The following is a 27,937-nucleotide window of genomic DNA, read 5'->3' on the forward strand; positions in this document are numbered from 1 at the left end:
TACAGAAGAAGGCGGAAACTTCCCGAGAGTATCTTTCTTAGTGGTTAGAAACAAGAAACTCCTGTGAAAACATTGATGATACAACAGCTATGCTGGCCTTCATAGGAGGATTGCAGAGGGGAATCTTACTTCGGCACAAGTTAACGTGCGAACACAACACACGAAGACTAAACCTCAATGAGATGATCTCCATCGTTAGCATTCACTCAGCAGCGGATGATGACGAAAGGCAGAGACTTGCAGGAAACATCCATACCCCTGCATCAGCAAAGAAAAACAACCACGGCAATAACAAGCGGATGAGCCCCCTGAAAACCAGAAAAGTGGCGGATCCTACATGGTTGCGATGACTTTCTAGCAAAGAGGTCAAGGCGGAGGACGAGGCCGCGTCCGTGGTGGTGGAGCCGGCAGCGGCCAACATCGCAGTGACGAGGTCACGACTGCGGGAACCCGCGCTCCCCAAACATATGAAGTGTACATGGACATGCCGTTCTTGGCTCACATTGATCCTACAATCGGCAAGTCCACAGATACAAACTGCCACCACAAGTGGGTAAACGACCTGAAGTCGGATGCAGAAGCAAGTTACAAGCGTGCCTGAAAGGCTCGGTCATGTGGCAAGGGAGGCAAAGGCAAGGAGAAAAATGAGGAAATCACTGAGGACAAGGATGAGGACAGAACTTCTTGATACGTCCAAAACGTATCCACTTTCCCGAACACTTTTGCTATTGTTTTGCCTCTAATTTGTGTATTTTGGATGCAAATAACACGGACTAACGCTGTTTTCAGCAGAACTGTTCTGGTGTCTCGTTTTTGTGCAGAAATCCAACTTTCAGGAAAAACCTCGGGATTTTGACAGAAGGCCCTATTTTCCCAGAAAACTCACGGAGCCAGAAGGGCAAGTCAGGTGGAGGCCCGAGGGCCCCACACCCTAGGGCGGCGCGGCCCAGGAGGGGGGCGCGCGGCCCTAGCGTGTGGCCCCCTCGGCTGGCCCCCGATGCCCTCCTTCGGACTACTTATCGCCCTCGACCTAAAAACGCACGGAGAGAAGTCGAAGTCGCCAGAAACCCTCCAGAACGCCGCCACATCGCGAAACTCCGTCTCAGGAGCCAGAAGTCTCCGTTCTGGCACTCCGCCGGGACGGGGAATTGGAGGAGATCATCGCCATCATCACCACCGACGCCTCTCCATCGACCAGCCATGTTTCCCCCATCCATGTGTGAGTAATTCCCCCGCTGTAGGCTGAAGGGGATGGTAGGGATTGGATGAGATTGGTCATGTAATAGTCATAAGATTGTTAGGGCATGGTGCCTAGTATCCGTAGATGTTACTTTTATGATATTGTTGCAACTTGTTATGCTTAATGCTTGTCACTAGGGCCCGAGTGCCATGATCTCAGATCTGAACATGTTATTGATTCATGAAGATATTCGTTGTTTATGATCTTACCTGCAAGTTGTATACACATGTCACTGTCCGGAACCAATGGCCCCGAAGTGACAGAAATCGGGACAACCGGAGGGGATGGTAGTGATGTGAGGATCACATGTGTTCACGGAGTGTTAATGCTTTGCTCCGGTACTCTATTAAAAGGAGTACCTTAATATCCAGTAGTTTCCCTAGAGGCCCGGCTGCCACCGGCTGGTAGGACAAAAGATGTTGTGCAAGTTTCTCATTGCGAGCACGTACGACTATAATTGGAACACATGCCTATTGATTGATTAGTACTTGGATACCGTATTATTATTATCTGCAAATGCCCCTGCTTTGATTGTTACATGAGTTTCTCTCATCCATGCAACGCCCGTGTGGTGACCCTGCATACCACTGCATGTTGTAGTATGCTAGTCGTTGATATAACATTCACGAAGTACCATTCCGCAAATATTACATCCCTCAGAGTAGTACAACAGAACATAGCACGGTCCATAACTCATTCACATATTATTACAATTAACATACACAAGTCGTCTTGCAGCTCCTCTTGGGTCCTAAGAGGATAACTCCTGGGTTCGAGGCGAACCCAACTTAACTTACAATACCAGAGTCTCATTAAACTAAACATTTATTTTATCGAGCAGCTAAATAGTAAGAGTTGGTGCTGCTCGGCTACTACTACTCATCAGATATCTCTAGGCTTGTTCTCCTCCGGAAGCCTCCCCGGATCCGTAGACTATGATATAGTCTACGCCTTCAACTCCTCCTGAGAGGTCAGGTTCCTCGTAGCCGATGATCTCGGCTCCATCATTGCTGTCGTAGTCCTCCTCCAGACGATTCAGACAATCTAAGCATGGGATTTAAGAGTGGTATGAGTACGAGCGTACTCAACAAGTTCATTAAAGATAAGAGGTGTTTAATGCACTAGCTACGATATTAGACCAGAGAGTCTAATACCAATGCAAGTTTTGCTAAACATTTCTTCAAGAGATTGCTTTTATTTCAAGAGCTATGTCCGTCAGCCTTCACCAGTTTACTAGAACTTCATGGAGCTCCTTTCCGGCCGCGTTCGCAGTTCCTCAATCCCGGAACAGGGAGTGACAGGTCACAGTTCTTTACACTCTGCAGAGGTGTGTTGCTTTACCCATAAGAGATCTTAACCTTGGTGCCAACCGGGCATATTCCCCGTCCACACTTCCTATGGTGTGAGGCCCGGTATAAGGTCTAGCCAATCATGTTCCTCCGCTACCTCGAACACCCACCCATTGTTGCATACTCCGACCCTGGGTCCACGCCGGCCCCATTATTCCCATATATTTCAGGGTGGACTCCGACCACGACGTCAATGCAGGGCTCTACCATACATTCCTACGCCGGCAGATGCAACCCATCATAGACCTCATTACCGTTGGGACTTCTACGGGTTCCCACCCCTGCATCAAGTCTCGCAAGATCATGAGCACCCGGTAATGAGCATCCGTTGATGAACGAGAGGTGGAAACACTTTTGACTACTCCGTCCCACTCCGGATCTTATGGTTAACACGGGTATTACGGCACAAGAATCACTGGCGACATTTGTTGTTTAATCCTAGATGGATATAAGCCCGTGCAATGGAACCTCCACCATATCAACACAATCCATGGTTCCATTGCCCACCACTTAGTCATATTCATAGTTATGAAAGTAGTGGTTTTGATTTTTGTGCAATAGTGATAACCATAGTAATTTGCAAGTAATTTGATAGAAATACTCAAATGACATGAGCAAGTGATGAACTTGCCTGAACACTGCAAAGTTTTGCAGTTGGAAGGTGTGGACAGACCCTTGTCCTCTGTTTCTAAAAAATAGCATCATTGTCCGATAAGGGCAATGGTTAAAGAGGCAATTATGCATGATTCCATTTTTAGGGTTTGTTCCCCCCTTCCGATGTCGTTATTATTTCATGTAAGAGGTTAATACTAAGAATAATTTGGGGATTCTTGATTTAAAGTAAAATACAACCTTGAAATGTTGTCAAGGTGTTTTTAAAGTCCAAATGCATTAATGGACTTATTTTCATTATTGAAAATAATATGTGTGATTTAAATCATTATTTTAAATCATCAAATTAAGACTTATTCTTCATTGTCTTCAAAAATTCTCTTTGATATTTTATTTAGATAGAGAATTTTATGCTGATTAATTTTCATATTTTTACTTATTTTTTTAGAGCTGTATTTTATTTTATAAGATTCTTGGAAATTCTTATTTGAATGGGTATTTTGGAAATGTCCAAAATACACCCTCGGGCCCACCAGTCAGGCGGCCGAGCTGGTTAGGTTGGACCAGCCCACTGGGCTCGGTCCAACCGACCCAGTCGCGTCGTCTCCTCGCTGTGTCCTAACCCTAATTCCCCTTTCGGCTCCCGCGACGCTGAAATCGTCTCCGCCGTCGCCGCTTTAATCTGACCGTCTCCGGCCATCGCCGGCGACGAGATGGTGCGGATCTGGACCGCCTCTCGACGGCGGACATGATGGTCCGCGTCGATCTGACGCGTGCGTCCTCGTTCGCTCGCCATCGACTCTCCCGTGCGCCTGGCTTTTGGCGTCCGCCGCCACCGCGCTTTGGAGGTGCCGTGGACCTTCCTCCTGGCGCTCCCACAGGTGCGTGGTCTTTGTCTTTGGGGTCTTTGTGGTGGTCGCCGTGGCTTGGCTTGGCCAGGCCTGGTGCCGTCGTGTGCCCTGGCGTGCGCCGCCATGGTCGTGTCGACCACCTCCTCCCCGGTATGTGCTCCCCCTTCTCCTCTGCTACCTGTTCTACCTCTTCTCCTTCCTCTGGATGCCCTGGCATCCACCTGATTGTGCTGCTGCTTCTACACCTATGTGCTCTGCTGCTGTGCTTGCTGTGAATGCGTGTAAGCTGCTGTGCTCTCTGCTGTTGCCATGGATCCTAGCTGATGTGATGTGCTGCTGCCATGCGCATGCTGCTGTTGTGCATATGCTGCTTCTGTGTGTGCATTTCCTTGCCCCTGGCTTGATCATGATTCATGATCCTTGCATTATGCAAGTGCCAGTGCCCTGGGTGTGATGTGTATAGGGCTGTGAATCTTGGAAATGCTCAATTGAGCATGGCTGTTGACTATATAACACCATCCCTCATTGGTGTGCTTCTGGATACAATTGTATTTAATTTATTTACTTATCTGTGATGCAATTATTTATGAGATGTGACTTTATAGTTGATCTGATTAAATGTGTGGTTGCTAGGCTTGGCTCTAGCATGTCTTAGCATGCTCTAGCAAGCTTCTGATGATCATATGATCATCAGTTGCTTGTAAAAGCTGCTGTGTTCTGACTGTGCCTCTCTTCTGCTCATCTTTGTGTCTGTGTGACACCAAAATCTGTACTGATGCATGCTTTTGCTTGCTCAAGCAGTTGCTGATGCTTGCAATGATCCATTGGATCAGCTGCAAGACTCTGGTGCTTTGATTCCTTATATGATTCACTTATCTGTATTACCTGGATTTACTAAAATGGATAAGTGATGTGAACTGCTGCGTAATGATCATTTCATTGAGTTTGGCAGGGCTAGATGGATGCCACCACTTGGTTGGGTACCCTAGCCCTCCTTTTGAACCCATCTGGGTGATGATAACTGTGCATGGCTTATTAGTTTGGGCTGGTTCAGTGGTTGAGGTGACCTTGACAGCAAGTCATTGCTGTTTAGGTAGCTCCCGCCCTTGTTGGCTTGCTATAGCTTAGTGAATGCATCACTGGGTAATTCCTTGTTGGATTTCCAGTGACATTTGATGTTGACAAACAAGAATAGACACATATTGTCTATCTATCTGATGGTGTGCTAGGTTTTAGGTGCTAGGTGACTTTGGTTGAATAGATAGGATCATTTCCTTGCTGGATTGCCTTGGTTATGCCACTGTTTTGGTCTAGCCAGTGTTCCCTTGGTGATTTCCTATTGGCTTCACCCATTTTTGCTTGCACCAACTGACTTGGTAGCCAGATGATGATGCAATCTGGGTATTCTACCCGTTTTGGCTTCTGTGACATATGCAAATGCTTATTTATGAGCAAACCAGGGTTTTGCTCAGGTTGATCTGTTTATACCTCACTCCAGCTCCTAGAAAATGGTGTGTTGGTGTAGAGGTTTTGCTTCTGTGCTGCTTTCTTGGCTTGCCCTGCTCCTCCTTGTGGCTTGTGCTTGATCTACTCCATGGTTTACTTCTCAACAGGAAACAGTTCTTTGCTTGAGCTGTTCCTGGATGAAGTTCTGGCTATGTGTTCTTCCTGTTCTAAGTGTTCTTGTTTTCTAATGACTTACCAAGCTGCCTGCCGATGAATGAGCTAGGGTTTGGCTCAAAAAGGTTATATATGATGCTCTCTTGCTTTCTCTGGTCGACAGCTTGGCCTGGTCACTTTGGTGACTCTCCCTGCCTGTGTATGTGCTGGTGGACATGCACACAGCTTTGTGAGCTGCTTGTGTAGTTCCTGGTTGGAACTTGGTCCATTTGGTGGATCAGCTCGGCTGATCTTGATAATATCCTCTCAACTTCACATTTTCTTGCTAACCTGCCAAGTGGCAATGCCACTTGGCATAACACTTGTCTTTGTCTTTGTTTGTGTGATTACAGGGAACAATGTGATGCTCTGGATGAAGATCAAGATCCTCTTGGCAAGATCTCCATGATGATCATCTAGTGTAGTCTAGGATAAATCCTTCACTTGTAATTTTTCTTTATTTTCTTTCTTCTATTCTGCCCATTTATGTAATGTGTTGTATTAATCATTTATTTTACTTATGAATATTGTAATGACAATGTAATTTGTGTGATGATCAATAAAGCTCAAAGTTTTCTCTAATGAGCTTTACTTTATTATTATTGTTCATATTGTTTATTATTGTTTAATTACTTAATGAATTTCTTCATAATTGAATTATTTAGGGTTATTATTTAATGTTTGAATTTGAAATTCAAATTCAACATTGGTTTAAATTTAACCATGTCACTCATCAAGAATTCAATCATGCACTCTCCCCTCTCTTCTTAAAACCCTAAACTAATGAAGTGAGATGCAAGTTTGTCGCACTCTCGAAACCCTAACCCTGTAAGGTGTCGAGAGAGAAACTTGTCCCCCTTCGATGCAGTTTTTGTTTAAAAGCGCGAAATTTCCCCAGAATTTACTATGCAATGCACATCCCTTTCTAAAATCTACCCCTCGATTGTCTCTAAACCTGGGACATTACAGCCTTTCCCCCTTAAAGAAAACTTCGTCCCGAAGTTGTGGTTGTAATACCTGAACAGCTCGGGGTATGTTTTCCTCAGGTCTTCTTCTTTTTCCCAGGTGGCTTCCCTCTCGGGATGATGCTTCCATTGTATCTTGCAATACTTGATCGCCTTATTTCTGAGTTGTTTCCAGCTCTCCTCGAGAATCTTGGCTGGCTTCTCGATATATGTTAAGTCTGGTTGTAATTCAAGCTCATCATGTGATATTGGTTCATCTGGGGTCTTCAAACATTTCCGCAGTTGTGACACATGGAACACGTTGTGAACTTGAGCTAGCCTACCCGGTAAATCCAACTCAAAGGCTAAACCTCTGTTCTGACTCAGTATCTTGAAAGGTCCTATATATCTAGGACTGAGTTTTCCTTTTACTCCAAACCTCTGGAGTCCTTTCATCGGGCTTACCTTAAGATATACCATGTCTCCAACTTGTGGTTCCCATGTCCTTCTCTTCTGATCGGCATAACTCTTTTGCCGACTTTGGGCTATCTTGAGCCTGTCTCTGATAATGTCAATGATTTGTTGTTTTTCTTTGACATAATCAGGGTTGAACTCTTTGCTTGCCCCGGCTTCATACCAACATATCGGTGATCTACACTTCCTTCCATACAGCGCTTCAAATGGTGCCATCTTAATGCTGCTTTGATAACTATTGTTATATGAAAACTCTGCTAGTGGTAAGTGTTCTTCCCATGATCCTCCGAAGTCTAGGGCACAAGCCCTAAGCATATCTTCTAAAATCTGGTTGGTTCTCTCGGTTTGTCCACCGGTCTGGGGATGATAAGCGGTACTATAATCTAATTTGGATCCTAAAGCTTCGTGAAGTTGCTTCCAGAATGAGGATGTGAACACGGATCCTCGATCCGATACTATCTTCTTAGGTACTCCATGCTTACTCACGATCTCTTTGATGTAAAGATCGATAAGTTTCTCTCCTTTATCCTGCTGGTTTACCGCTAAGAAGTGTGCACTTTTCGTCAACCGATCCACGATTACCCATATCATGTCCTTCTTTTTATTAGTCATGGGTAGTCCGGTGATGAAATCCATTCCTATCTCCTCCCATTTCCACTCTGGAATAGGTAAAGGTTGTAACTTCCCTGCCGGACTCTGGTGTTCTGCTTTCACTCTTTGGCAGGTATGGCATTCTGCCACATATTGTGCTATCTCCCTCTTCATGTTATTCCACCAGAATAGTTCCTTTAGATCCATGTACATCTTCGTACTCCCCGGATGTATGGAGTATGGTGTTTGATGGGCTTCCCGGAGTATTACTTCCTTGATTTCAGCAACATCCGAAACACAAATTCTCTTCTGGAACCATAATGATCCAGATTCTCCTCGGTGAAATTCTGATGGTCTTCCCTCATCTATTCTTCTCATCTCTTCTACAATGAATGGATCGTCCAACTGACCCATCATTATCTCATTCTTCAAGTTGACATTAAGCTCATCGGCTACTTGCAACGCCGATAATCCTTCATGGGCTTCCTTCTCCCAAAGTTGTATTTGGGCTTGGCTTATTTCCTTTCTCAACTCCGGTGATATTTCTTGTTCCACTCCTCCGGTACTCTTCCTACTCAGAGCATCTGCTACAACATTAGCCTTCCCTGGTGTGTAATTGATTGTTAGATCATAATCTTTGATCAATTCTAGCCATCTTTTCTGCCTCATGTTGAGTTCCTTCTGAGTGAAGAAATATTTGAGGCTTTTATGATCTGTATAGAGCTCACACTTAGCTCCATAGAGAAAATGTCTCCAAGTTTTTAGTGCAAAAACGACAGCTGCTAATTCCAAGTCATGTGTTGGATAATTTACTTCATGAGGTCTGAGTTGCCTCGATCCATAGGATATCACTTTCCGATCTTGCATGAGTACGCAACCCAATCCATGTTTGGATGCGTCACAGTACACAGTGTAATCCTTGCCAACTTCCAGAACTGCTAACACCGGTGCCGTGGTGAGTTTCTCTTTTAGAGTTTGAAAACTCTTCTCACACTCCTCGGACCACACGAATGGTGTGTTCTTCCTTAGCAACTTTGTCATTGGTCCTGCTATCTTAGAGAATCCTTCAATGAATCTCCGATAATAACCTGCCATTCCTAGGAATCCTCGGATTTCCTTGACAGTCTTGGGTGCTTCCCATTCTAGAACTGCTGCTACCTTACTCGGGTTAACAGCTATTCCATCTTTACTAATAACATGACCAAGAAATTCCACTTGATCTTGCCAAAATTCACACTTGCTAAGTTTGGCATAGAGTTGATGTTCCCTTAGTGTTTGCAACACTAACCTCAAATGTTCAGCATGTTCAGCCTTGTTCTTGGAATATATCAAGATATCATCGATAAATACGATGACAAACTTGTCTAGATATGGCATGAAAATCTTATTCATGAGATTCATGAATATTGCTGGGGCATTGGTCAATCCAAAAGGTACTACAAGGTATTCATGATGTCCATACCTTGAGACAAAGGCAGTTTTCGGAACGTCTTCCTTCTTGATCTTTATTTGGTGATAACCGGATCTTAGATCAATCTTGGAAAAGATTCCCGCGCCTCTCACTTGATCAAATAGATCTTGTATTCTTGGAAGTGGGTACTTGTTCTTGATTGTGACGTTGTTCAGATTCCTGTAGTCTCCGCACATCCTTCTTCCTCCATCTCTTTTATCCACGAAGATCACAGGTGATCCCCATGGTGAAACACTCTCCTGAATGAATCCCTTTTGCTCCAAGTCATCCAATTGCTCCTTAAGTTCTTTCAATTCCTTAGGCCCCATCTTATATGGTGCTTTGGCAATCGGAGCTGTTCCTGGGATTAGGTCGATAGTGAATTCTATCTCCCTATCTGGTGGCATACTGGAGTAATTCATGAAACACATCCTGGAATTCATTTACCACAGGTATATCTTCTAACTTCACCTCCTTCATGCTGTTAAGCTATAACTCAACTTCAATCTGTGTATGTTTGTCGCCTTGGTAGATCATTCTACTTCCATCGGGACTTTTCAATGACACCGTCTTGTTTACACAGTCGATCAATGCTCCATTAGCTTCTAACCAGTTCATACCAAGAATGACATCAATGTCCTTCATTGGTAAAATGAACAGATCCGCGTCAAATGCGCACTTATTGATCATAATGACTTGTTTTTGTTTGGCATGGGTTACTACTATCGTTCCCCCCGCAGAAAGTATGGTTATGGGTGTATCTAACTTAGTGCAACTAATCCCATGTTTGGTGATGAATTGTTGAGAAATGAATGATGTAGTTGCACCAGTATCAAAAAGTACTTTGCCAGGATGAGTGAGTATCTGGAGCGTACCTATCACCGCCTGGTCAGAGTTGACCACCTCCTCCAGACTGGTACAGTTCAGCTTGCCGAAGGGCTTCTTATTCTTCCAGTTGCCTCCGGTGTTTCCTCCTCGACCTCCTCCTCCTCCTGACTGACCTCCTTTATTCCTATTCTTAGGGCAATCCCTAAGCATGTGTCCTTCCTCACGGCACCCGAAGCATATGATTCTGGGTTTCTTACAGTCCTTGGAGAAATGCCCTGTACCTCCACAGCTTCTGCAAACTATTTGATTTGCAGTTTGGAATGCTTGGTTCTTCCTACTACCGTAGTAGTTGCTGTTGTTGTTGTTGTATCTGGGCTTGAAACTCAAGCTGGTATTAGGCTTGTTACTAACAAACCTCTTAGGCTCAAACTTGGCCTTTTTCCTCTTCTCCTCCTGTAGTTGCTTGAAATCATCTTCCAGAGTGATGGCTGCATCCACCAACTCTTGAAACTCGGTTGCTCTCATCATACGGAGCTGTACCTTGAACTGGGGACTTAACCCCCTCAGAAATCTCTTTTTCTTCTTGTCCTCGGTGTTGACTTCTTCAACAGCGTACCGGGACAGTTTAGAGAACTCCCTGACATAGGTCAGGATTGCCTTGTCCTTCTGCTCGAGACTCTCAAATTCTCGACGCTTCAACTCCACAATACTTTCAGGGACATTGGATTCCCTGAACTTCCTCGTGAATTCCTCCCAGGTAAATACCTTTCCAGCCGGGTAAACGGCTACAATATTATCCCACCATGATGCGGCAGGTCCACATAGCAGATGGGTAGCATAACGAACCTTCTCTTGGTCGTTACATCCGACGGTGTTGAGCTTGCGCTCAGTATCCATCAGCCAATCTTCCGCGTCCATTGGCTCGGGCGCGTATGCAAAAGATATCGGCTTGGTGTTTTGGAAATCCGCTAATGTGACTCCCGGGTTCTCAGGTCTCTCCACCCTGTTCTGCTGCAGCAACTCTTGAAAGAATTTATTCTGCTGCTCCAGCGTTACACGTTGTCGCTCCTCCACCAGATGCATGTACTGGATAAAGTTTTGCTGCGTCATGGGTGGTGGTGGTGGTGGAAACTGATCTCTGGCTGCACCCTCAGCCTCTTCCTTTTCTTTTGCTTCGCGCTCCATGCGCTGCGCTTCAGTCTCGTTTCCTAACGTTCCCGACATAATCCCCCTAGTTCTGCAACACAAGATGATACTCATAATTACTCCATGCGCAAGTTTTCTGAGCTCAACTTTGTGCACAGAACTAGTCACGCAATGGAAATCAAGAAGCAAATCCAAATCATACAAAACATATACCCTGTATATACATACTTAAGTGGTCTTATTACAATACTCAAGTCGATGTGAGTATGCAAACTCACTTATTAAAGTATATGTACAAATTTATACAAATATTACAAACTATAATACACGTGGTACTTGTGTATTATAGCCTCGCCTCCCTTGGTGGACTCTAGTCGATCTTCACTCCCGGTACATCCCAGGCTTCCATCCGGTCGAACGTGTCGTCCTCCTGATAGACCCTGGAACATAAGGTCTCCCCGTTGGCTGGTAATCCGAATCCGATGATGATCCTAGGGAGAAATCAGTATTCACAAACTGATTGTTGAGTGCATCATAGTCCACCCATCGGGTGTACTCCCCTGTAGTCCCACCATAAGGGTTACCAAAACTCATACCCGACTCAACTTGTGTCGGATATCCTCCATCCACTCCTTCATTACTAGGATAGCTCTGGTTCTGGGTTGTTGCGTCATCATTCATCTCACCATCATAATACACAGAAGTACTATGAGTTCCAGTATCATCTCCCCAACGCCAACCCCTGGAATTCTCGATAGGAGTCTCGGAACGTTGGTTGTTTCCGGATTCCTCTCCGCCTTCGTATCCCCCATAGGAACTACCCAGATAGTTCCCAGGTGTAGCAGGTGTAGGTTCACGTGCAAGTGGATCAATACTGATGTAGTCACCAACTGAATAAACTGGTGTGTGCACTACATTCTCCATAGGTTCTTTCCCCCTACGCTCCTCCTTGGGTTCAGTGAATTCCTCAAGCATCGTATCAATTGCTCCTATCAGATGATGGTTCAACTGAAAGAGTAGTGATATGAAGTTACGGCTATTATCCATATATTTTGCCGCTGCTATGGGTTTGCGTTTGGCGTATTTATAGTGGTTGAGCATGGGATCTTCTTCCTCCTGATTATGAGGAATATGGGAGAACTCGGAATCCATAAGCTCTTTTGTCTTATGTTCCCGTATGTCGGTTATGGCTCTCATAACAGCTATATGGTAGGCTGTGTTGGTTGTCCTAGCTTCCCCAGCTGGCATGACTACGCTCATTCCCAAAGATTCGGGAAGTCGCAGTCCTACCCTGCACTTGGCCAACACCGGTCCATCATAGAACATATACTTCTTTACTGGAATCTGGGGATCACACCCAAATTCCAGTAACATGGCTCGTAGGATATCAGCAAGTCCTCCTTGGTATTCGTTCAGTGTGGAATCCATAACTTTCACGTTTCTTCCCGGTCGTGAACTTGCCATGTTGGCTGTAGAAATAGAAAGATTATAAAATTAGTAATAATGCATCATAATAGAGATAATAAAGAATTATCGCACTAAAATATATGATTGTTATATTCTCAGTTGAATATACACCATATTTTTAGAGAATTCTTTACTAGTCCTATTTGACTCCTAACGTTTGGTCCCATTTACTAGGTTCCAACCTAAGGTCAAAGCTTTTGCTCTGATACCAACTGTGGTGACCCTGCATACCACTGCATGTTGTAGTATGCCAGTCGTTGATATAACATTCACGAAGTACCATTCCGCAAATATTACATCCCTCAGAGTAGTACAACAGAACATAGCACGGTCCATAACTCATTCACATATTATTACAATTAACATACACAAGTCGTCTTGGAGCTCCTCTTGGGTCCTAAGAGGATAACTCCTGGGTTCGAGGCGAACCCAACTTAACTTACAATACCAGAGTCTCATTAAACTAAACATTTATTTTATCGAGCAGCTAAATAGTAAGAGTTGGTGCTGCTCGGCTACTACTACTCATCAGATATCTCTAGGCTTGTTCTCCTCCGGAAGCCTCCCCGGATCCGTAGACTATGATATAGTCTACGCCTTCAACTCCTCCTGAGAGGTCAGGTTCCTCGTATCCGATGATCTCGGCTCCATCATTGCTGTCGTAGTCCTCCTCCAGACGATTCAGACAATCTAAGCATGGGATTTAAGAGTGGTATGAGTACGAGCGTACTCAACAAGTTCATTAAAGATAAGAGGTGTTTAATGCACTAGCTACGATATTAGACCAGAGAGTCTAATACCAATGCAAGTTTTGCTAAACATTTCTTCAAGAGATTGCATTTATTTCAAGAGCTATGTCCGTCAGCCTTCACCGGTTTACTAGAACTTCATGGAGCTCCTTTCCGGCCGCGTTCGCAGTTCCTCAATCCCGGAACAGGGAGTGACAGGTCACAGTTCTTTACACTCTGCAGAGGTGTGTTGCTTTACCCATAAGAGATCTTAACCTTGGTGCCAACCGGGCATATTCCCCGTCCACACTTCCTATGGTGTGAGGCCCGGTATAAGGTCTAGCCAATCATGTTCCTCCGCTACCTCGAACACCCACCCATTGTTGCATACTCCGACCCTGGGTCCACGCCGGCCCCATTATTCCCATATATTTCAGGGTGGACTCCGACCACGACGTCAATGCAGGGCTCTACCATACATTCCTACGCCGGCAGATGCAACCCATCATAGACCTCATTACCGTTGGGACTTCTACGGGTTCCCACCCCTGCATCAAGTCCCGCAAGATCATGAGCACCCGGTAATGAGCATCCGTTGATGAACGAGAGGTGGAAACACTTTTGACTACTCCGTCCCACTCCGGATCTTATGGTTAACACGGGTATTACGGCACAAGAATCACTGGCGACATTTGTTGTTTAATCCTAGATGGATATAAGCCCGTGCAATGGAACCTCCACCATATCAACACAATCCATGGTTCCATTGCCCACCACTTAGTCATATTCATAGTTATGAAAGTAGTGGTTTTGATTTTTGTGCAATAGTGATAACCATAGTAATTTGCAAGTAATTTGATAGAAATACTCAAATGACATGAGCAAGTGATGAACTTGCCTGAACACTGCAAAGTTTTGCAGTTGGAAGGTGTGGACTGACCCTTGTCCTCTGTTTCTGAAAAATAGCATCATTGTCCGATAAGGGCAATGGTTAAAGAGGCAATTATGCATGATTCCATTTTTAGGGTTTGTTCCCCCCTTCCGATGTTGTTATTATTTCATGTAAGAGGTTAATACTAAGAATAATTTGGGGATTCTTGATTTAAAGTAAAATACAACCTTGAAATGTTGTCAAGGTGTTTTTAAAGTCCAAATGCATTAATGGACTTATTTTCATTATTGAAAATAATATGTGTGATTTAAATCATTATTTTAAATCATCAAATTAAGACTTATTCTTCATTGTCTTCAAAAATTCTCTTTGATATTTTATTTAGATAGAGAATTTTATGCTGATTAATTTTCATATTTTTACTTATTTTTTTAGAGCTGTATTTTATTTTATAAGATTCTTGGAAATTCTTATTTGAATGGGTATTTTGGAAATGTCCAAAATACACCCTCGGGCCCACCAGTCAGGCGGCCGAGCTGGTTAGGTTGGACCAGCCCACTGGGCTCGGTCCAACCGACCCAGTCGCGTCGTCTCCTCGCTGTGTCCTAACCCTAATTCCCCTTTCGGCTCCCGCGACGCTGAAATCGCCTCCGCCGTCGCCGCTTTAATCTGACCGTCTCCGGCCATCGCCGGCGACGAGATGGTGCGGATCTGGACCGCCTCTCGACGGCGGACATGATGGTCCGCGTCGATCTGACGCGTGCGTCCTCGTTCGCTCGCCATCGACTCTCCCGTGCGCCTGGCTTTTGGCGTCCGCCGCCACCGCGCTTTGGAGATGCCGTGGACCTTCCTCCTGGCGCTCCCCTGGGTGCGTGGTGCTGTGCTGGGGTGCTGTGGTGGTCGCCGTGGCTTGGCTTGGCCAGGCCTGGTGCCGTCGTGTGCCCTGGCGTGTGCCGCCGTGGTCGTGTCGACCACCTCCTCCCCGGTATGTGCTCCCCCTTCTCCTCTGCTACCTGTTCTACCTCTTCTCCTTCCTCTGGATGCCCTGGCATCCACCTGATTGTGCTGCTGCTTCTACACCTATGTGCTCTGCTGCTGTGCTTGCTGTGAATGCGTGTAAGCTGCTGTGCTCTCTGCTGTTGCCATGGATCCTAGCTGATGTGATGTGCTGCTGCCATGCGCATGCTGCTGTTGTGCATATGCTGCTTCTGTGTGTGCATTTCCTTGCCCCTGGCTTGATCATGATTCATGATCCTTGCATTATGCAAGTGCCAGTGCCCTGGGTGTGATGTGTATAGGGCTGTGAATCTTGGAAATGCTCAATTGAGCATGGCTGTTGACTATATAACACCATCCCTCATTGGTGTGCTTCTGGATACAATTGTATTTAATTTATTTACTTATCTGTGATGTAATTATTTATGAGATGTGACTTTATAGTTGATCTGATTAAATGTGTGGTTGCTAGGCTTGGCTCTAGCATGTCTTAGCATGCTCTAGCAAGCTTCTGATGATCATATGATCATCAGTTGCTTGTAAAAGCTGCTGTGTGTTATTTGTGCCTCTCTTCGCTCATCTTTGTGTACGTGTGACACCAAAATCTGTATCTTGATGCATGCTTTTGCTTGCTCAAGCAGTTGTTGATGCTTGCAATGATCCATTGGATCAGCTGCAAGACTCTGGTGCTTTGATTCCTTATATGATTCACTTATCTGTATTACCTGGATTTACTAAAATGGATAAGTGATGTGAACTGCTTGCAGTAATGATCATTTCATTGAGTTTGGCAGGGCTAGATGGATGCCACCACTTGGTTGGGTACCCTAGCCCTCCTTTTGAACCCATCTGGGTGATGATAACTGTGCATGGCTTATTAGTTTGGGCTGGTTCAGTGGTTGAGGTGACCTTGACAGCAAGTCATTGCTGTTTAGGTAGCTCCCGCCCTTGTTGGCTTGCTATAGCTTAGTGAATGCATCACTGGGTAATTCCTTGTTGGATTTCCAGTGACATTTGATGTTGACAAACAAGAATAGACACATATTGTCTATCTATCTGATGGTGTGCTAGGTTTTAGGTGCTAGGTGACTTTGGTTGAATAGATAGGATCATTTCCTTGCTGGATTGCCTTGGTTATGCCACTGTTTTGGTCTAGCCAGTGTTCCCTTGGTGATTTCCTATTGGCTTCACCCATTTTTGCTTGCACCAACTGACTTGGTAGCCAGATGATGATGCAATCTGGGTATTCTACCCGTTTTGGCTTCTGTGACATATGCAAATGCTTATTTATGAGCAAACCAGGGTTTTGCTCAGGTTGATCTGTTTATACCTCACTCCAGCTCCTAGAAAATGGTGTGTTGGTGTAGAGGTTTTGCTTCTGTGCTGCTTTCTTGGCTTGCCCTGCTCCTCCTTGTGGCTTGTGCTTGATCTACTCCATGGTTTACTTCTCAACAGAAACAGCTTCTTTGCTTGAGCTGTTCCTGGATGAAGTTCTGGCTATGTGTTCTTCCTGTTCTAAGTGTTCTTGTTTTCTAATGACTTACCAAGCTGCCTGCCGATGAATGAGCTAGGGTTTGGCTCAAAAAGGTTATATATGATGCTCTCTTGCTTTCTCTGGTCGACAGCTTGGCCTGGTCACTTTGGTGACTCTCCCTGGCTGTGTATGTGCTGGTGGACATGCACACAGCCTTGTGAGCTGCTTGTGTAGTTCCTGGTTGGAACTTGGTCCATTTGGTGGATCAGCTCGGCTGATCTTGATAATATCCTCTCAACTTCACATTTTCTTGCTAACCTGCCAAGTGGCAATGCCACTTGGCATAACACTTGTCTTTGTCTTTGTTTGTGTGATTACAGGGAACAATGTGATGCTCTGGATGAAGATCAAGATCCTCTTGGCAAGATCTCCATGATGATCATCTAGTGTAGTCTAGGATAAATCCTTCACTTGTAATTTTTCTTTATTTTCTTTCTTCTATTCTGCCCATTTATGTAATGTGTTGTATTAATCATTTATTTTACTTATGAATATTGTAATGACAATGTAATTTGTGTGATGATCAATAAAGCTCAAAGTTTTCTCTAATGAGCTTTACTTTATTATTATTGTTCATATTGTTTATTATTGTTTAATTACTTAATGAATTTCTTCATAATTGAATTATTTAGGGTTATTATTTAATGTTTGAATTTGAAATTCAAATTCAACATTGGTTTAAATTTAACCATGTCACTCATCAAGAATTCAATCATGCACTCTCCCCTCTCTTCTAAAACCCTAAACTAATGAAGTGAGATGCAAGTTTGTCGCACTCTCGAAACCCTAACCCTGTAAGGTGTCGAGAGAGAAACTTGTCCCCCTTCGATGCAGTTTTTGTTTAAAAGCGCGAAATTTCCCCAGAATTTACTATGCAATGCACATCCCTTTCTAAAATCTACCCCTCGATTGTCTCTAAACCTGGGACATTACAGCCCGTTCATCCGTCCCTGTGCCTACAGTATTTTAATCCTGCTGTTTACTATAATCACTACTGCTGTCTTTGTTACTCTGCTACTGCTATAAAACTGTTACTACTGATAAACTCTTGCGAGCAAGTCTGTTTCCAGGTGCAGCTGAATTGACAACTCCGTTGTTAAGGCTTTCAAGTATTCTTTGTCTCCCCTTGTGTCGAATCAATAAATTGGGTTTTACTTCCCGCGAAGACTGTTGCAATCCCCTATACTTGTGGGTCATCAAGACTATTTTCTGGCGCCGTTGCCGGGGAGCATAGCTTTATTTGGAAGTTCACTTGGATTGATATTGTTCGCTACAAATTCTCCATCATGGGTAAACCTCGCGATACTAAGGTCATTTCAAGAAGTTCGACGGCCTTCAAGATCCAGAGGATTGGCTAGTTGATTATCTCGAGACAGTGAAGCTCACAGGAGGAACCAGGGCAACAGCTATGCAAAGCATCCAGGTGCATTTGAGTGGAGCCACACGATCTTGGATAAAGAAACTCACTCCAGGATCTATCGACAGCTGGAAAAGTTTCGAGGATGTGTTCGTCAAGAACTTCAGATCCACGTGCAAAAAACCTGCGTCGTTAGAGGAGTTGAGAGCGTGTCGACAAAAGCCAGATGAGCCAATGAGAAAGTACATCCAAAGGTGGAATATCATCAAAAACTCGGCAGAAAATATATCTGACGAGAGAGCAATAGATGCGTTTGTCGCAGGAATCAGGCGTGGAGATTTTGTCGAGGACTTAGGAAGGACCAATCCAAAGACAGTATCTGCGTTAATGGAGATAGCAAACAGATGGGCAGATGGAGAAGACGCTGTCCACAACAAACGGCACAGGTCGCCAGAGGAGGATCGTGGTTGAAATTATCAACCAAGGCGACGATTTCCTCGGCAGTACCCGAACTATGACGCTCCAGGGCAAATTTCGGCAGGTTTTCGGGCAAACACAGGAGGAAGCAACAGAGATGATTATCAGAGAAGCAGTGAACAGCGAGGCGATAACAGGGATGATTCTCGCAACAACAGGCAAAATAGCGGGCCTAGGTTCCCAAGGCCTTTCGTGTCCCCTGAAGAGATGATGAATGGGCCGTATCAAATGCACTTTTTCCTCGACAGCAACGGTAAAAGACAGTCGGGCACTTGCGAAAAGACTATCGAAATTTTCAGGCAATGCTAAGATATGCAGAGAACGCTAACGCGCGGGCAACACAGAGAAATCCTCGAGAACCCAGAAGCGAGATTCACTTGCCGCCTCCTCCCGCGATTACAGACGACAATCGGCATCAGCTCAGAATAGCGGCAGCACCTCCACCACCACCTTACGTTGATCCTAACTCCAACGGAGCAGTGTCAATGATTCAGAAGGGAAGGCCGTCCAATAGAGCTCAGAAAGTAATCTCGCGACAGGTGTTTATGGCAGAAAAAATGCCTCCACCAACAGTTGAGTATCTTAATTGGTCAGGACAAGATATTGGCTTCACAATAGCAGATCATCCGCAGCAAGTCCCTCGACCAGGGCAGTCAGCACTTATTCTGCCAGCAGTTATCGCAGGATTTGATGTCTCTCGAGTGTTCATAGACGGCGGCAGCAGCCTCAACCTTATGTATGCAGATACATTGAGGAAGATGAACATATCTTTAGCAAACTTGAAGCCAACAGACACAAGGTTCCACGGCATCACACCGGAGAAACCAAGTTATCCATTGGGGAAGATCAATCTCGACGTTCAGTTTGGGACCCGAGAAAATTATAGAATCGAGAGGCTGGAATTTGAAGTCGTGGATTTTCCGTCGCAGTACCACGCTTTGTTGGGACGACCAGCATATGCCAGATTTATGGCGGTGCCACACTATACATACCTGTTGTGGAGATTGCCTGGACCAAAGGGACCAATCACAGTTAAAGGAAGCTTTGCCTTAGCTGATAAATGCGACAAGGATTTTCATCGGCTATCAGAAACTTTCGGGATGCAAGCTGAGTATTTGGCGTCAAAAAGCATGCCTGATTACGACGTACTGCCAGACGTTGGAAGGCCAAATAAAGAATCAACTTTCAATACCAAGAAAAATTCTAAGGAGGTGCAGGTTCACCCGACAGACCCGAAAAAGACGACATCTATCGCAAACGACATGGATATCGCATAGGAAAGCGCGCTCGTCGAGTTCCTCCGTGAGCACTGGAAAATCTTCGCATGGTGTCCAGCTGACATGCCAGGAGTACCCAGGGAACTTGCCGAGCACCACCTAAACTTGGATCCATTAGCGAGACCAATCAAACAACCTCTGCGGTGTTTTTCGGAACCAAGCCGCAAAGCTATGCTATCAGAAGTAAATCGACTTGAGGAAGCTGGTTTTATCAAAGAGATATCTACAGAAGCCACATGGGTAGCTAACCCAGTGATGGTGCCGAAGAAACACACGACAGTCCTTCGCATGTGCGTCGACTTTACGTGTCTCAATAAACATTGTCCAAAGGATCACTTTCCCCTCCCGAGAATCGATCAAATTATCGACTCCACGGCTGGATGTGAACGTCTTTCCTTCCTGGACGCATACTCTGGTTATAACCAGATCAGATTGAAAGAAGAAGACGAGGCCAAAACAGCGTTCATAACACCTTACGGCGTGTTCTGTTACAAAACAATGCCTTTCGGTTTAAAAACGCGGGAGCAACATATCAGAGGATGATGCAGAAGTGTTTGGCGACATAGATCGGGAAAAACGTGCAAGTATACATCGACGATGTCGTCATAACGTCAAAAGAGGGGGCAACACTGATTGAGGATCTCAAGGAAACCTTCGACAACCTCAACAAATTTTGCCTCAAGCTGAACCCGACGAAGTGTTCCTTTGGCGTCCCAGCAGGAGAACTTCTGGGATTTCTAGTCTCAGCAAGAGGGATTGAAGCAAATCCCGATAAAATACAAGCTATCGTAACAATGAGAAAGCCAACAAAGTTGAAAGAAATACAACAGCTAACTGGGCGAGTCGCAGCTTTGAGTAGATTCGTCGCCAGGCTGGGAGAAAAAGCGTTACCATTTTACGCTCTAATAAAGCAAGGAGATAAATTCCAGTGGAACGAAGAGGCCGATAGAGCCTTCGAGGATTTGAAGCGCACAATCTCGACACCACCAATTCTGGTGGCGCCGAAGGAAAAGGAACCTCTCTGTCGTATATTGCAGCCACGCCCCAAGTGGTGAGCACGGTGCTAGTTGTCGAAAGAGAAGAAGAAGGAAAACTCCACGGAGTACAGAGGCCAGTATACTTCGTCAGCGAAGTTTTATCGCCATCAAAACAAAGGTACCCTCAGTACCAAAAGCTAGCATATGGAGTGCTCACAACAGCACGAAAATTACGCCACTATTTTTCGGCACACCCGATCATAGTGGTCAATGAAGCTCCCTTGTCAAATATACTAAACAATCCAGAAGCTACGGGTCGTGTCTCCCTTTGGGGAATAGAACTTTCCCCTCGGGACATCACGTATGAAAAAAGAAAAGCAATCAAGTCGCAAGTTCTGCCGGACTTCATCGCAGAGTGGATGGAGTTGCAAAACACAGGACCTCCAGACTTGTCGAGAACCTGGACCATGAACTTTGATGGGTCCAAAAGACTAGAAGGAGCTGGCGCAGGAGTAGTACTCATATCACCTGAAGGCGACAAGTTGAAGTACATCCTTCGGATGACGTTCCCTAACGCATCAAACAATGAAGCAGAATATGAAGCCCTCATACACGGGATGAAGATGGCGAAAGCTTGCGGTGCAACTCGATTAAAAATATTTGGCGACTCACAATTGGTGGCTCAGCAAGTCATGAACCAATGTGACGCAGTCAATGATAGCATGATGGCATACAAGGAGGTGTACAACGAGCTCGAAAAGTGGTTTGATGGATGCGAAGTAAATCATATTAGCAGATTGAGCAACGACGAAGCCGACGTTCTTGCAAACATCGGGTCGCAATACCTTGCAGTTCCGCCAGGTGTATTTTGGGAAGAGATAACAGAGAGATCTACAAAATCAACAAAATCAAAAAAGAAGGAGAAGAAACCCTCGGGGGCTACCAAGGAAGAGCAAGAGGAAGAAGAAGATCAAGACCTGGTCATGGTGATACAGATACCATGGATGCAGACGTACATATCATACATCCTCAGGAAAGAAATACCCGATGATCCAGTTGAGGCAAGGCGAGTAATTCGACGCTCCAAAGCTTTCACGGTGGTCAAAGGAGAATTGTACAAGCGAAGTATTTCAGGCGTCCTGCAAAGGTGTGTCACACCCGAAGAAGGAAGAATAATTCTGAAGGATGTACACGAAGGAATATGTGGCCACCACGCAAGTAGTCGAGCTATTGCAGCCAAGGTATTTCGGGCAGGATTCTACTGGTTGACAGCAATCGAGGACGCCAAGGAAATAGTAAGAACTTGTGACGCGTGTCAAAGGTTTGCCGCAAAACCTCACTCTCCAGCAGCAGAATTAACACCAATACCATTGTCGTGGCCTTTTGCCCAATGGGGACTGGATATGGTGGGCAAGTTACACAAATCCTGGCCAGGAGGAAAAGAGTACATGCTAGTAGCTGTCGACAAATTTACAAAGTGGATAGAAGCGAAGCCGATAAATTCACCAGACGGAGCATCTGCAGTAAAATTCATAAAAGGCCTCGTTTTCAGATTTGGAGTGCCCCACAGCATCGTCACAGACAATGGCAGTAACTTCACATCCCACGAGTTTAAAGATTATTGCGAAGAAGTGGGTATCAAGCTACACTTTGCGTCAGTTGCGCATCCGCAGACCAACAGCCAAGTCGAGAAAGCTAATGGAATCATCTGCAACGGTATTAAGAAACGCTTATTAGCGCCACTGGAAAAAGCTCGACACACCTGGCCAGAGGAGTTGCCCAGTGTATTATGGAGCATACGAACAACACCAAATACAGCAACACAAGAAACTCCGTTCTTCTTGGTTCATGGAGCAGAAGCAGTATTGCCAATTGAGATAGAGCATGACTCTCCACGAGTCGTAGAATATGATGAAGAGGTGTCGAGAAAAGCGCTAGAAGATGACGTTGATGCACTTGATGAAGCTAGAGATGAAGTACTGTCTCGGGTAACCAAATACCAACAGGACTTGAAGAGTTACCACAGTCGACGTTTGCGGCCAAGATCCTTTCAGGTGGGAGACCTAGTTCTTCGGCTCACGCAAAAAAGTCATGAAAAACTCGAGTCACCATGGCTAGGCCCTTACATTGTCACGGAAGTAATCGGAGGAGGAGCATACAGGATAAAGGACAAGAAGACAGGGGTGGAGGAGCAAAACCCTTGGAACGTGGCGCAACTCAGGCGGTTCTATGCCTAGAGTTGAAATATAGTCCTTGTAAAACTTCAATGTACTGAAACGCCCGCGAGTTTTCAGACGCACTCTTTTCCTTTTTCGGGGCACCGAGTGGGGCCGGGAAAGGTTTTTAATGAGGCGGGCTCACGGTGCTGCAATAAAGATAGTGTCAATATAAATTTTCTTTATCGACATGCTCAAAGTCTCTGACCCGACGAATTTCAATATAGTTCATCGACAAAGAAAAGCCTTGCCTTGGTACTAAAATACCTCGTGAGTCAACGAAAATACAAAATAGTACTCAATAAAGAAGCTCGGGGGCTGATATTCGCCATAAATACATATTAAATAAATGCCTTGGTTCAAAACCTCGCAATATACAAATACAGTAAATAGCCACCGAAACACTCGGGGGCTAGACAAATATAGAAATATAATGATTGCTTCACAATATAATCACAATCATGGGTTACAAAGAAGAGTTATCTACAAAGGAAAATAATTAGTCATGATTCAGTATGTCATCAAGGGTAATTCTGTTTTCTTCAGGAGCAGCGCCAAGAAAATCAGCATAATGACCATCGGCAAAAAAGTCGGCATCCATCCGAAGAAGGTCTTCAATCATTTCTTCGGCTACAGGCAAAACCTTCGTGTTAATTCGGTCGACACCAACTCTTCGGCGCTTTACCTTCTGATGGACTTTCGCAACAACTTGGGTCAGGTCAAGATTTGAGTGGCAGATCTGAAGCATGATAAGAGCAAATCTGGCGCCAGCTACCAGTTGAGCTTGGACAAAATCATGGATCCTGTGGGCATCCTTGAATTTCTCCATTAACTCGGGAAGAGTTTTTGGTTGAACGTTCCGAGGAAACATGGAGTTATAAACCATGGATAGGGTCTTGGTACAGAAGTCAAGGAAATCGCGAGTTTGAGAGGCGCGATCCTGAAATCTGACAATCTGGCGGGTCCTCTCTGGGGTAGCCCAAAACAGAGAACCATGATCAAGGGAAAGGTTAACAAGGAGGTTCGTCCTAGTATTTACCCTCTCTTCTTCGGCAACAGCATCAGTAAAGGAACCTATTAAAACAACGGAGCAGAAAAATTTTAAGAGACGTAGCATGAAGATGGAAGATATTGAGGATGAAACAAGCATACCCGACATATCCGCACTGGCTTCATTCATCAACTCGAGCATGAAATTTTCTCGAGTAGTCGCCTTTTCAGCCTCGGAAGCAGCGATTTCCTTAGCAGCCACGGCCTCGCGAGCTTGCTGAAGTGCAATTTTTTCGGCTTCAGATGACTTGCGAGATTTTTCCATCATCACAAGTGTTTGCTTCTTTGCATACTGAAGTTGCTGCCGAAGTTCATCCAATTCTCGCGGCAAGGAATCTTCGACAGGTGTAGCATCAGCAAGAGTTCTCTTTGAGCGAGAAGAAGAGGGCGAAACATTGGAAGGAGTGGAAGATGGAGTGTAGTTATCAAATACCAACTGAAATTTAAAAGACAACATCAATCAACAAGCAAAAGATAGAGTTTTCATTAATCTTTCGGAATAATTACAAAGGCCTTACAGTGGAGCTAACGAAGTACGTGTCGCCAAATAACTACTTAGGCGACAAGAGCAAAAGAAACAGAGAAAGAAAAACAAAGAGGCATGCAACTAGACCTCCGGCCTTGATGAGCTAGGAGTCGAAGCTGGTTTGATCCCGAGATAAGCCAAGATTTTCTTCGTGTTGGGCTTGGCTGCCTTAATCAGGGACCTCCATCTTGGTTGCTCTATCTGATCGGTGTCGCCAACTTTTGTCCAATCCACAGTCTGTTGGATGTCAGCAACCAGAGCAACAGTGCTTTCGACAGCAATCTTCATGTTTTCCTGACGCATCTTTAGTCCAAGGTCTTCTGGTGAATTGAAAATCTTGGCAAGGGTAAGGAAAGTCGGGGGCTCCTCTTTCTTCGGGAAGAAGTAGGGGAACAGTGCCGACAATCCTGCATTCGCATTTGCCACGCCTTCACGAATTTCGGACCCATGAAGCTCCAGATAAGTAAGTGCGTCAAGGAGGGGGTCATCGACAGGATTCTCCAGATCAAAATCTTGGTTTGTTTGGTCTGCCAAGGAAACAAAACGTTGGTCAACAACAAGAAACATCGGTTCTCATAAAAATAGAAGGGATCAATAATAGTACTGTGAGTGCGTCGACTTTGTGATTTCAGACGCTTGAGGATCCCCTGTTCACGAGAAGCTTGTGCAGCTTTGTGCTCGTTTAAGGCAGATGCAGCATCCTCAAGTCTTTTCTGCAGTTCCTCGACACTAGCAGCTTTTGCTTTGGCTTCATCAGCCTCGGCTTTGGCTTCGCTAGCAACAAGTTCGGCTTTCTTGCGAGCCGCCTCACTCTGCTCAAGTTTTTGAGCAAGTGCGTCGGCACGTTTGTTGGCCTCTGCAAGTTTCTCTGTCGAGATATAAAAAAAAAAAAAAAAAAAAAAAATAAGAAAGATCAAAAATCGCGACAAGCAACAGGAGCAAAAAGTCAAGAAAAAACGGCAAGTATAAAAGTTGTTACCTTCGGCTCTGCTAGCATACTCACGGTACCCAATAAATTGGGATCCGATGCGGAGAAGCTCTTTGATCATGGGCTGTTAAAGAAGAACACAGCAAGAGAAACATCGGCATGAAAAAGAGAGTGAAGGCGTGAAAAAAGCAAAATAGAAGAAATATAGATATCGACAAACTTACATCATCTAAGAGCAGAGTCGACGAGCTGTCCAATTGAGGGGCAGGTTCAACAATTGTTTCAATCCTTGTCCTTTTTGGTGAAGGAGCAAGGGGGCTTGCTGGCGGAGTTATGGTGACGACGTTTTGTTGAGGAGGCGAGGATTCTTCTCCTTCAACTAGCGTGTCTGAGGCAAGTACAGTATGTGACGTGCTTGTCCGAGGAGCCACGTCAACAGTTGGTATTTCTTCCTCGTCATCACTGTTGATCAAAAATCGACAGCATAAAAAGCAAGACAAGATAAACATCTCGAGTACAGAAATAGGGAGAAATAAAGATGACTTACGAGCTGACGAGGGATTCAATATAAGGATCATAAGCTGCCTTCGGATGAGAAGGAACAACTTTTTCAGCCTTAGAAGTGCCAGAATCCTCGGCATCATTCCTTTTCCTTTTGTTCCTTGGGGAAACAGCAGGAGGAAGGGATTGCGTTGACTCGCTGGCTTCAGATTCAACTTCTTTTTCATGGGAAGCCGCGGATTTGTGAGAACCTGCGACTTCACTTTCAGGAATAGAAGAACCTTGGGTGTCTTCGGCAACGATAGCCTGTTCTTCGACTTCTCCATCCTCAGGAAGAGGAGGAAGAGAAGCCATAGTAGGATGGTTCTGCAAAAAATAGCGACAAAAGAAAAATTAGAGAAATATCAATACAATGAGATGCAGGGAAAGTTCGGAATAAGACAGAAACTCGAGAAGACAAAATACCTCGGGGAGAGGATTGGTGGAGCTGTATGGTTCCACGCGACAAGAGGAGGGAATAGGATCCTTCTTGGCCAAGCGGGAAATTCTTCGAATCAACTTCTCCAAGTCCTTTGCAGAAAGATCACTGGAGATTCTATTGGCGTCGTTTTCACCAGAATACGTCCAAAGGGGATTTTTGCGAGCCTGAAGAGGCTGCACTCTAATCCTAAGGAAGTAGGCAGTGATTTGAACACCAGACAGTTCTTTGCCTCGAGTATTTTGAAGCTGATGAATACGAGACATAAGTGCTTCTGTCACCTTTTTCTCTTCTTCGGAAGCTTCAGCGTCCCAGGAGCGGCGGCGCTGAATTTTGGCACTTCCGTCGAAAGGGACTATGTTGTGTTCTACAGAGTTGGCACTTTCTTCGTGTATATAGAGCCACCTTTTGCGCCACCCTTGGACAGAATCAGGAAATTTGACGTCGAAGTAATCAACGTCAGTTCGGACACAGATAACAATGCCGCCTATGTTATAAGTGGCGTTGTGGGAACCATTGCGGCGGAGGCAGAAAATGCGTTTCCACAGAGCCCAGTTAGGAGGGATTCCAAGGAAGCATTCGCACAGCGTGATAAAAATGGAAATGTGGAGGATGGAATTGGGGGTCAACTGGTGTAGTTGAATCCCGTAAACAAAAAGAAGGCCGCGGAGGAAATTGTGAATTGGGGTAGAAAGGCCGCGGATGAGGTGATCAACGAAACTAACCCGATACTCCATTGGAGGGTTTGGGTAGCTTTCTTCACTGGGAAAGCGGATGGCGTCCTCCTTCTTCATCAGGCCAAGCCTCTTCAGCGTGTTGACGTCTTGGTTGGAGATTTTAGATCTCTCCCACTCAAGGTCTTCAGCGGCCATCTTGGACTCTGGAGTGCTGTGGCGAGTGAGTCGCGTGCGCGGTGGCATCAACGGCACTGGAAAAGCAATGTTCGTGCGTGCGGAAGATCAAAGAGAGTTGGGCGCAGGGGAAGTTTTTGCAAAGAGGAACAGATGTGCGGTGCAAGCGAAGGAGTGAACGAAGGTTGAAGAAAGGTTTATATAAGAATCAGGCGAAGCAATGAACCGTTGGATGAAGAAATCGTGTGGTGAAAAAAGATCTTCTAGATAAAGGGTAAAAAGGTATTTTTACTGAGATAGGCGTTACCGTACGTGTGCCAGGAAAAGCGGAGGACGTGTGTCCCCCACTTGCACGACGTGTCAACGTGGTGGAAGCAATGGACCCACAAAGCAGAAAAATCACGACTATTAACAGAGATGAAGTAAATTTGATTAAGGGAAGCATGCCGACAAGAAAAATAGATTGGCGACAGAAGGAGTTATTAAATACTTCGGGAGCCTTTGATCAAATACAAGTTTTTGCCCAAATGCTCGGGGG

The 27,937-nt window shown here is 45.1% G+C and overlaps 1 protein-coding gene across 1 annotated transcript; it reads right to left on the minus strand.

Moving 5' to 3' along the window:
- Nucleotides 1-206: 206 nt before the first annotated feature.
- On the minus strand, nt 207-27,568 carry LOC139838049 (uncharacterized). The gene is made up of 3 exons (XM_071827400.1): nt 26,536-27,568; nt 26,261-26,436; nt 207-258 (listed from the first exon to the last, which is right to left on the minus strand). Exons 1-3 carry the CDS (start codon nt 27,466-27,468, stop codon nt 207-209), a joined length of 1,161 nt encoding a protein of 386 aa, XP_071683501.1. The 5' UTR covers nt 27,469-27,568.
- Between the last annotated feature and the right edge of the window lie 369 nt (nt 27,569-27,937).

The sequence above is a fragment of the Lolium perenne genome, chromosome 3, assembly GCF_019359855.2.
Source record: "Lolium perenne isolate Kyuss_39 chromosome 3, Kyuss_2.0, whole genome shotgun sequence".
Taxonomy (NCBI): Eukaryota; Viridiplantae; Streptophyta; class Magnoliopsida; order Poales; family Poaceae; genus Lolium; species Lolium perenne.

Coding starts and splice junctions, on each gene's coding strand:
- LOC139838049 (XM_071827400.1), bottom strand. CDS start 27,468: ATGCCACCGCGCACGCGACTCACTCGCCACAGCACTCCAGAGTCCAAG. Junction 26,437..26,535: donor CCACCAATCCTCTCCCCGAG/GTATTTTGTCTT, acceptor TATTTTTTGCAG/AACCATCCTACTATGGCTTC. Junction 259..26,260: donor TCTGAAGCCAGCGAGTCAAC/GCAATCCCTTCC, acceptor TTGCTGATGCAG/GGGTATGGATGTTTCCTGCA.